Source organism: Limanda limanda, chromosome 7 (assembly GCF_963576545.1).
Source record: "Limanda limanda chromosome 7, fLimLim1.1, whole genome shotgun sequence".
Taxonomy (NCBI): domain Eukaryota; kingdom Metazoa; phylum Chordata; class Actinopteri; order Pleuronectiformes; family Pleuronectidae; genus Limanda; species Limanda limanda.
The window spans coordinates 960,638-971,980 of record NC_083642.1 but is presented as its reverse complement, the minus strand read 5'-3'; the positions used below and the strand labels follow the sequence as shown (position 1 = coordinate 971,980).

Genomic DNA, 11,343 nt, shown 5'->3' with positions numbered 1-11,343 from the left:
AAACTCATCCACTGAGGTTTGTAGAAGGAGAAGAGAAAGAAACGAACTGCGTAGTGTTATAACTTCACAGCCTGTAGAGTCCAATAATATGTGTTTAAGATTATTTATATGTAGTGAAACACATCTGTAAGAAAATGTGTATATTGATTATTGTATTTGTAGGATATTGTACTTGTATGATAATGTATTTGTAGGATATGATTTTAAGATAATTTATACGTAGTGCAACACATTTTTATAATAATTTATTTGTTGGATATTGTACTTGTAGGATAATGTATTTGTAGGATAATATGTTTTTAAGATAATTTATACGTAGTGCAACACATTTTTATAATAATGTATTTGTAGGATAATGTATTTGTAGGATAATATAATTTTAAGATAATTTATACGTAGTGCAACACATTTGTAAGATAATCTGTTTATTGATTATTGTATTTGTCGGATAATGTATTTGTAGGATAATGTACTTGGATGATAATGTATTTGTAGAATAATATAGTTTTAAGATAATTTATACGTAGTGCAACACATTTGTAAGATAATCTACAAATGTTTATTGATTATTGTATTTATAGGATCATGTATTTGTACCAGTGCAGTTTCTGTCTTCATCTTTCTACACATTTATTTTTACAGATTCATACGAGGTCACAATGACCTTTACTTGTGACCTCTGACATCTAACCAGTTCATCTCAAGTTGAAGTGATTCCCTCTCAGAGGTCAGAGGTCACATTCAAGAGGCCACACACATATAGTGTGAGTCCAGGTGAACTTCACCTTTGACCTTTGACCACCAAAACTTATCAGTTCGTCCAGAATCCAAATTTGTACCAAATGTTAAGAAACTCCCTGAAGGAATCCCAGATATATCTCAAGTCCTGAGTATGGGACGGACGGACACACAACCTGAAAACAAGCCCCCCCCACAGAGGCAAACAACTGACTAACACAGATGAGCCCCATTGTTAAGACACACAATTTAATAACACAAGATAGTGAACGTGAACTCATATTTCACGTGTGTTTCCCTCACAAGTGAAATAATGAAACCGCAGCAGAAAGAGAACACGAGCATCAGACTCAGTTGTGTTGTGTTGCTGGAAACTGCTCAGACCAGAGAAACTTAACTCTTGTGTTGATGTTTGAACAGCTGATGTTGTGTTTCATTTCTGTTTCACTCTCGACTTTCTGTCCACGAAGCACTTTGTGAAACGTCTCATCGTTCGTGTTCCTCTGAATCGATGTTAGCGACGCTGAGGCTCGCTGGAGAACAGGCTCCTCCCACACTCGACCACCAGAGTTCAGGAGACAGTTCCACAGAGACACTGTGAGGTGGTGATGTCTCCTCATTGAGGACCTGGTGTCTGTCCCACTGTGAAGGTCCCAACACACACCTGAGGGCTCGTGTGTGAGAGGAAGAAACAACTGTATTGGAAAAATGAACTAAGAATGGTTGAAACCTATTTTGTAGTTGATGAGTAACCTTATGCATCCCTGTCTAATGACTCTTTGACCTGAGCTGTTTCATGGTCTGAAGTGTTTATGACATGAGAACTGCCAGAGCCTTTTGAGACTTAATTACCCACCAGAGGAAGGAGTGTGTGTCTTCTTATCACCTGAGGAAACACATGTGAATCAGCTGTTGTGTTTAGATTCCTCTCCTTATTGTATTGTATTGTATTCAAGTACTCTATCTATCTATCTATCTATCTATCTATCTATCTATCTATCTATCTATCTATCTATCTATCTATCTATCTATCTATCTATCTATCTATCTATCTATCTATCTATCTATCTATCTATCTATCTATCTATCTATCTATCTATCTATCTATCTATCTATCTATCTATCTATCTATCTATCTATCTATCTATCTATCTATCTATCTATCTATCTATCTATCTATCTATCTATCTATCTATCTATCTATCTATCTATCTATCTATCTATCATCTATCTATCTATCTATCTATCTATCTATCTATCTATCTATCTATCTATCTATCTATCTATCTATCTATCTATCTATCTATCTATCTATCTCTCCATCTATCTATCTATCTATCTATCTATCTATCTATCTATCTATCTATCTATCTATCTATCTATCTATCTATCTATCTATCTATCTATCTATCTATCTATCTATCTATCTATCTATCTATCTATCTATCTATCTATCTATCTATCTATCTATCTATCATCTATCTATCTATCTATCTATCTATCTATCTATCTATCTATCTATCTATCTATCTATCTATCTACCTATCTATCTATCTATCTATCTATCTATCTATCTATCTGTCTGTCTGTCTGTCTGTCTGTCTGTCTGTCTGTCTGTCTGTCCGTCCGTCCGTCCGTCCGTCCGTCCGTCCGTCCGTCCGTCCGGCCGTCCGTCCGTCCATCTATCTATCTATCTATCTATCTATCTATCTATCTATCTATCTATCTATCTATCTATCTATCTATCTATCTATCTATCTATCTATCTATCTATCTATCTATCTATCTATCTATCTATCTATCTATCTATCTATCTATCCATCATCTATCTATCTATCTATCTATCTATCTATCTATCTATCTATCTATCTATCTATCTATCTATCTATCTATCTATCTATCTATCTATCTATCTATCTATCTATCTATCTATCTATCTATCTATCTATCTATCTATCTATCTATCTATCTATCTATCTATCTATCTATCTATCTATCTATCTATCTATCTATCTATCTATCTATCTATCTATGGAACCAGTCTGGATTGGTTCAGAGAGACCCCTCAGTCCTCCTATATAAGACCCTTGTATTTGACTGTTCTCTATCTTCACTCTGAGATCCTTGTGGTCTCCCTGTGTTGATCCTTTCTGCAGAAAGCTCCTTATTAAATACACGTAGATAACTTTGTTGTTTCCAGCCTCTTGTGTCTCCAGATTTCCATCACACAACTCAGTTCTCCTGCTCGTCTCAAATGTTTCCTCTTCTCCAATCGTTTCTTTCAGAGGGAAATTGGATCATTCCACCAGATTGAGACTTGAACAGTTGTTTCAGGGAAATGATGAAAGTTTAAAGAGACGACTCATCTTAAGTGAACCAAACCAGACTTGATGTGTTGTTTTATATAAACAGTTCATTATATAATATTTTGGTTTTGGATGAGGTTTTACTGAAGGTTTAGTTTAAAGGTAGAACTGAAGGTTTGAGTCCGTCTCCAGAAAATCAATGTGTGTGTGTGTGTGTGTGTGTCTGTGTGTGTGTGTGTGTGTGTGTGTGTGTGTGCGTGTGTGTGTGTGTGTGTGTCTGTGTGTGTGTGTGTGTGTGTGTGTGTGTGTGTGTGTGTCTGTGTGTGTGTGTGTGTGTGTGTGTGTGTGTTAGATCTCTTGTTCAGTGCTCACAGCCCCCCCCACCAGGCACAAACAGCTCCTCCCTGTTTCTGGTAAATCACGTGACAGTTCTCTTTCCTTTGGTCACGTGACTCTGAGTCCTGAGGCTTTGATCTGAGGACGGATCACACTGATGCTTTCATTTGTCTCGTTCAGGAGACTGAGGCTTCTTGTCCTCCTCGTCTGTCCACATTCCTCTGGTGTCCAACACAATACTTCCTTCACAAACACAATCAAAGGTAAACAGTGATCACACTTTGTCATGTAACACACACACACACACAATACAAATAAAGTGTGTATATTCACCTAAAAATGACAAGACACTGCATCGCATAAAGGAAAATACTTTTTGCAATAATCTCATACAGAATATTTGCATGTTTAAAGTATATGTGAACAGAGAATAATTAATGGATCTTGATGATGTTGTGTTTTGTACTTCGAGGCCAAACTCACTGTAACACACACTTTTCTTATTTTATTATAAAAATCGCATCCGGAACATGCTTTGTTTTTCACGGCTGAATTCACAAACTGTTTTGTATGTTAAAGTGAAACTAAAATGAAAATGAACTAACACCATCTCTACTGCACAGTTAGTTCACTGTGGTCCAATGGAAAGTGCTCAGCTACAGAATAATACTTCACACCTTTAAAATAAATAAAATCACGCTGATGGTTTATTTCCATCTCATCTCAGTTTGAAGTTGATCTGATGAAAGCTCTGGTACAAGCACCTCAGAGTAAAAATGTGGAATATGGCCAAAATGGCAACTAAATGAAAAATGGCGGACTTCCTGTTGCGTTTTCAAAATGCACTGTCTGAATTCAAAAGTAATAAAACAATGTTTCGACTAAATTTCTATGTACAACTGTTAGATTTATTAATTTGTGTCAGTGCTGCTTTGAGCCTCCAGGGGGCGATATGAGTGTGTTTTTAATAATCTCTCCTGTTGGTCTCTGGCCCTGGAATCACCTTCACTAGGTTCCTATGACCTTCAGACATTTTCACATTTTATTTGATTGTGCACATTATTACAAAAGACTGCCAGACTTCCAGAGGCTCAGCTGGTCACTTTTAATTCAAACACTTTATTCACAAAGTTTATAAAACAAAGCCTCGGTGCCTTTACAGAGCAACAAACACTGATTCATACTTTTAAAACATCTGAATAGTTTTAAAAGTGATGAACGCTCAGGGCTGACACTTCAAGTATTAAATCATCATTTAGGAAATTAATTTGTAAAATTAAATGTAAAAATACATTTAGGAATACAAAGATTCTTCACATTTCACCTGGTGAAAATGCACAGAGAAGCAGAAGTGAGTCCGGAGAGAAGCCGGACCAGTCGGTGCCTCTTCACCATGAACTGGTTCACTTCACCAACTGGGAGCGATCACGTTTAATCCCTTCAGAGCCACTTCGAAGCCCAAGAAACAGGCCTGAGGGACAGAGGAGGAGGGAGGAGCTTCAGTGAAGACAGATGATGGACAGATGATGGACAGATGATGGACAGATGATGGACAGATGATGGACAGATGATGGACAGATGATGGACAGAGTACTCTTCAGACAACACAGATATACATGAGAGGAGACACAGAGCATGTTACTGATTCGAGAGAAGCTCAGTGTTACCGCGTTGGCCGGGAAAGCTCGGAGGAAGACAGGGTTGAATCCTTTATAGAGCGCCCGAGCGCCTTCTTCACGCAGCAGCGTTCTGAGGACGTCCACCAGACCTCTGTACTTCCCCTCTGCAGCTACACACACACACACACACACACACACACACAAACACACACACACACACACACACACACACACACACACACAAAGTTAGATGAAAGTAAACTCTCTCTCCCGCTTCCTGTTTGTGAAGAGATTTCAGACATGAAGTGTGAAAAACATGTGTGTACATGTTGTGTAGTTAGTGTTTGTGAAGCAGCAGCAGGTTGTTGTTCAAACAGGAACATGTGGGAACATCAGGTGAGGGGCGGAGCCTGTAGAGCAGCAGGAGGCGGAGCCTGTAGAGCAGCAGGAGGCTGGACATGACGTATAAACTCTGCTGTGGACAGATCAGTGTTGTTGTTTCCAGCTCCTCCACACGGCGTCGGCCTCATCACCAGAAGATCTGGAATCTCCTCGTGTTTCCAAGTGGACGTCTTCGTCTTCTACGTGTCCGGCTCCTCTTCTTCATCCTGAGATCTTTGTGTTCTTCAGGTTTCACGTCACGTGTTAGAAACCTCGTCCACACGTCCACTCGCTCTCTGAGAAGCTTCCACACATTCTCCTGCTGGTTCCTCACATGGACTCTGACATGTTACACACATGTTACCAGGAGAAGATCCAGAACATGTCCAGAGACACTGACTCAGATACCGAAGCTCCAGAACACGTCAGGAACACGTCAGGAACATGTGAGGAACATGTGAGGAACATGTGAGGAACATGTGAGGAACATGTGAGGAACCGAGTGAGATCAGTATTGAGCATAATAATGAACATTTGGTTGTCGTCCCTCAGCAGAAGAACCAGGTGAGTTAACATGCATGCAGCAGAGGACATGTTGTGTATAAGGAGCTTCAGGACTCAGACCTGTCTGGAAGTTGGACTTGAGGACGTCGGGGGGGAGAGCGATCGTCCAGTTTAATATTCCGGCGACGCCCCCGGCCAGGAGGATTCTGGGAGTGCTCAGCTGAGACACACTTGAAACACACAGCAGTAAAATCAAAGGGAGGTTATCTGAGGTTTATCAGCTCTGTGTGCAGTGTAACCATGGAAACTGACCTTTGACCCTCAGGTGTCAGGAAGTGTTTGAGGTACTGATACGTGAGGAAGTAGAGACCATTCGAAGGCACGTCTGTGAAGCAGAGGAAAAGCAACATGGCTGTAAATCCATTCTGCCCTTTGGATTCAGAGCTCAAACAGAGTGAAGTTCACCTCTGATCAGAGTGAGCAGCGTCCCCTTGTAGACGCCGCGGACCCCCTGCTCCCGGTAGAGCCGCAGCGCACAGTCCACCGGACCCGCGTACCGCGCCTGACCGCTGCTCGCCTGCACCTGGAACGACACAGCTCCTCAAGTTAGGACAACAAGACCTGTCTTCACCTTTTAAAGTGGAGAGTGCTGAGGAATCTAAGGCTGGATCCACACGGCTCAGGTTTAGTTTGAAAAGGGGCGTGTCCAACTAACTGTGGACTATAGTGGATCTGATCTTGATGCTGGATCCTGATCTTGCTGCTGACCAGAGACTATGATGCAGCAGGACTGCTTCACATATAGTACAGAAGTTATCCTTCAAAATGTTTCCCCTCATCATTGCTGCTGAAACCTTTCTCCTGATGATGTTCTCCTCTACACATCTGTGTCACTTGTGTCCGTCCTGGGAGACAGATCCTCACATGTGTCTCTCTGAGGTTTCTACGTATTTTTACCTGTTAAAAGGGTTTTTAGTAGTTTGTCCTGACTCTTGTTGAGGGTGAAGGACAGAGGATGTCTCACATTGTTAAAGCCCTATGAGACGAATTGTTATTTGTGAATGTGGGCTATACGAATAAAATTTGATTGATTGATTGATAACTGCACAAGTGTTTTGGCTTCATATCACTTTTAATCCACTTACGCCCCTGAAGACGTAAATCACATGACCACTGAGGTTCACTGGGCCTGCACGTGTGGATGTAAACAGGAAGTAACTGGTTGTTAGCTGCAGAAAGCGCTCAGAGACAACAGCTGTGACAGGAGCGAATCAGAGAAGGCTAACGTATGACTGCAGAGAGCCAATCAGCACGAGGTTGTCACGCAGCTCTGCAGGTCTCAACCTCACAGGAACCAGAGGAGTCTCCACAGCGATGCTCCTCACCTGCAGCAAACATTTGATCCTCTCTCCTGGAGCCACGATCACTGTGGTGAAGACGCCTGCCAGACATCCAGCCAGGAAGATCTGAGAGGGCCTGCACACAGGAGAACAGGAGAGGAAAGGTCAGAGGTCAACGTATGAAAATATGGTCCGATAACACATTTTCCCATCACATGACGACTTCTCAATAATCCAGGGACCTCCGATGTGGGCCACGTGGACGGAGGATTCCCTCCTCCTGCTCAGCTTGATGTTCCCCAGATACAGAGCTGCTGGACACGCTGACACTCGGGTTTCTAACGGATCGTTTGCTGTTTGATTGATTTGATTGATTTGATTGATTTGATTGATTTGATTGATTTGATGATTTGATTGATTTGATTGATTTGATTGATTTGATTGATTTGATTGATTTGATTGATTTGATTGATTTGATGATTTGATTTATTTGATTGATTTGATTGATTTGATTGATTTGTTTGATTTGATTGATTTGATTGATTTGATTGATTTGATTGATTTGATTGATTTGATTGATTTGATTGATTTGTCATCAAGACACAATCAATCCTTTGTTTTGTTTGGAGGAATCGACCCGTTGGAGTCTTTGTTTTACAGAGATAAAAGGACACATGTGAAGCAGCCTGAGGAACGAGTCATGACGCTGTGATGCAACCTGTCTTCAGACGCAGCCTCTGGAGTGAGCTCCAGCTTCTATGAGGTCAGATGAGGACACATAGAGGAGTAATTCATTCACTTCTGCAGCCAATTCCCGATAGAGAAAATGTCTCCAGCTTATTTAAATGAACCAATCCTTCCTCAGCATTTATTCTTCTTAAAGTCAGCACCACCTGATGGAGGTGGTCCATTTAAAACTCAGAGTGTGATTCACTTTTCATTCACAGGAGTGAAACTCTCCTGGAGAACAGGAAGCACACGTCCAGGGAGGAGGAGCTTAACTGAGCTCAGAGAACCAGCAACACGTGGGTCACCGACACATTCTCTACATTTATAGCTCGAGAGGCAGATGGGGTCAAGGAACAGGCCTGGTGGGGGGGGGCAGGGTAACGTGAGGAGGGGGGTGTGCTGCAAATGAGCGAATGAAACCAGGGGGAAGGACAACAGAGGGACGGTTTTATATAGATCACTATTCCAGGTATTGTGTTTGTGTGTGTGTGTGTGTGTGTGCGTGTGTGTGTGTGTGTGTGTGTGTGTGTGAGAGTGTGTATTTGTGTGTGTGTGTGTGTGTCACTCACGTTAGAGGTTGGCCAGGATCCGTCTGCTGGAGCTGTTTCCCCAGACCGAAGCCGAAGAAACTGATGGCCATCATCGGAGCCACGCCCGCCAGCGGAGCCCCCATTCCTCTGTAGAGGCCGAGGATACCCTGAACACACACACACACACACACACACACACACACACACACACACACACAGCTTATTTAAAAGTTAACAAATGGGAACACAGTATTTCTCTTTGTGTTAAACTATTTGTATTCATATGAGATCTCCTGAAGACAAAATGCCTTTAAGCTCATTTTCAATTAAAACAACAGAAATTGTTGTGTAGTGTAAAAACATTTTGTGTGTCAATAAATAAAAATGAGACAAAAGTGTGAACGAGATGAACAGGAAGCATGTTTAGTCATGTGACCTTCATGTCATGTCTCCATGTGGTTTGAACTCTTCTTCTGCAGAGGTTCAGTGTTTGTTCACTGATCAACACTCACATTAGTTGTGTGTGTGTGTTTGTGTGTGTGTGTGTGTGTGTGTGTGTGTGTGTGTGTGTGTGTGTGTGTGTGTGTGTGTGTGTGTGTGTGTGTGTGTGTGTGTGTTTTCACCTCTTTGGACACAGTCTTGCGGAAGCAGTCATATGTTCCTGTGTAGAGGACATACTGAGTGCAGGAGGCTTTGGGCTGTGTTTGTAGCCTCACCTGCAGAACATACACACACATACACACACACACACACACATACACACACACACACGCACACACACACACACACACGCAGTCACAGACACACATACATTTTAGAAGGAGGGGTTGAGAGATAAGGGCACCACCCTCCAGTGTCTTTTTTGTGTCCCTGATAAACAAACTGGCACATCTGAAGTTTGATGCTATGAATGAATAAACTTCCTGTTTACATACGTTAAAAACATGAATTATTTCTTTTAAGTCCTTAGATTTGCTTGTATTTTTTATTTTTTTTTATTTATATTTATTAACATGGAATAAACACGTAGGTGTTGAAGTGGATCTGAAGTTTGACAGACTCTTCTCCAGGAAGCTGCAGCTTGTTGACTTTTAAGCTGATTTATCACTAATCCTCTCAACCTGCAGCTGATCACTGACTGCATGTGATCCCACCCTGACACTCACAGACAGTCTGCTACTGACACTTATACACACTCAGTCTGTTATACAGTCTGTCTGTTATACAGTCTGTCTGTTAGATACAGTCTGTTACAGACACTTATACACACTCAGTCTGTTATACAGTCTGTCTGTTAGATACAGTCTGTTATACAGTCTGTCTGTTATACAGTCTGTCAGTTATACACTCAGTCTGTTATAAACAGTCTGTCTGTTAACCACGTATATACAGTCTGTCAGTTATAGTCAGTGATATACAGTCAGTGATATACAGTCAGTCAGTGATATACAGTCAGTGATATACAGTCAGTCAGTGATATACAGTCAGTGATATACAGTCAGTGATATACAGTCAGTCAGTGATATACAGTCAGTGATATACAGTCAGTGATATACAGTCAGTTACAGTCAGTGATATACAGTCAGTCAGTGATATACAGTCAGTCAGTGATATACAGTCAGTGATATACAGTCAGTGATATACAGTCAGTGATATACAGTCAGTTACAGTCAGTGATATACAGTCAGTGATATACAGTCAGTCAGTGATATACAGTCAGTGATATACAGTCTGTGATATACAGTCAGTGATATACAGTCAGTTACACTCAGTGATATACAGTCAGTGATATACAGTCAGTGATATACAGTCAGTCAGTGATATACAGACTGTATATCACTGACTGTATATCACTGACTGTATAATACAGTCAGTGATATACAGTCAGTCAGTGATATACAGTCAGTGATATACAGTCAGTCAGTGATATACAGTCAGTGATTTACAGTCAGTCAGTGATATACAGTCAGTGATATACAGTCAGTTACAGTCAGTGATATACAGTCAGTGATATACAGTCAGTGATATACAGTCAGTTACAGTCAGTGATATACAGTCAGTGATATACAGTCAGTTACAGTCAGTGATATACAGTCAGTGATATACAGTCAGTCAGTGATCAACCTTGATGGTGTCCAGCGGGTGACCTGCCAGCAGCAGACACGCTCCACCGACTCCTCCGGCCACGAAGTTCTTCAGCGGAGAAACTCTTGTTTCTTCCCCCATCTCCTGTCCACATGTCCCGGTCCTCACACCGAGTCTCACCGGTCAGTCCCCGGTCCTCACACCGAGTCTCACCGGTCAGTCCCAGGTCCTCACACCGAGTCTCACCGGTCAGTCCCCGGTCCTCACACCGAGTCTCACCGGACAGTCCCCGGTCCTCACACCGAGTCTCACCGGTCAGTCCCCGGTCCTCACACCTCAGCTCCGCCTGTCTCAGCCTCTCTGTGTGTGTGTGTGTGTGTGTGTGTGGGAGGGATTGTTTGTTTGTCAGTGTGTGTGTGTGTGTGTGTGTGTGTGTGTGTGTGTGTGCGTGTGTGTGTGTGTGTGTGTGTGTGTGTGTGTGTGTGTGTGTGTGTGTGACTGCTGTGACGTAACAGTTTACTTGGATACTTTGTAAACTTTGTGTTTGTGTCGTGTCAGCTGATCCAGAGGAAACAGCGACACCTGGTGGTGAGAAGAAAAGAAGAATCACAAAAAAAAAACAAGTGGAATTCTTTATCAAGAATTCCACGTGTACTTTACAACAACACGGGTTTATGAATATGTTGTATATACATATAATGTTTTCAATGTCTGTTCATGTTTACTTGTGTATTGTTGGCCTGTGTTGATTTACAATTTGAATCTAAATGAGTGA

The 11,343-nt window shown here is 41.6% G+C and overlaps 1 protein-coding gene across 1 annotated transcript; it reads right to left on the bottom strand.

The window, feature by feature from the left end:
• Positions 1 to 4,577: 4,577 nt before the first annotated feature.
• On the bottom strand, positions 4,578 to 10,927 carry LOC133005482 (mitochondrial carnitine/acylcarnitine carrier protein-like). Its single transcript, XM_061075171.1, has 9 exons — positions 10,608 to 10,927; positions 9,107 to 9,199; positions 8,523 to 8,650; positions 7,270 to 7,360; positions 6,350 to 6,467; positions 6,197 to 6,269; positions 6,005 to 6,114; positions 5,048 to 5,169; positions 4,578 to 4,851 (listed from the first exon to the last, which is right to left on the bottom strand). The coding sequence occupies exons 1-9, from the start codon at positions 10,707 to 10,709 to the stop codon at positions 4,789 to 4,791; spliced, it is 900 nt and encodes a 299-aa protein (XP_060931154.1). The 5' UTR covers positions 10,710 to 10,927; the 3' UTR covers positions 4,578 to 4,788.
• Between the last annotated feature and the right edge of the window lie 416 nt (positions 10,928 to 11,343).

Excerpts from the sequence above, each read along its gene's own strand:
- LOC133005482 (XM_061075171.1), bottom strand. The coding sequence starts at position 10,709 with ATGGGGGAAGAAACAAGAGTTTCTCCGCTGAAGAACTTCGTGGCCGGA. Across the intron at positions 8,651-9,106 it reads GCAAGACTGTGTCCAAAGAG|GGTATCCTCGGCCTCTACAG; the intron begins GTGAAAACACAC and ends GTGTGTGTTCAG. Across the intron at positions 5,170-6,004 it reads CAAGTCCAACTTCCAGACAG|CTGCAGAGGGGAAGTACAGA; the intron begins GTCTGAGTCCTG and ends GTGTGTGTGTAG.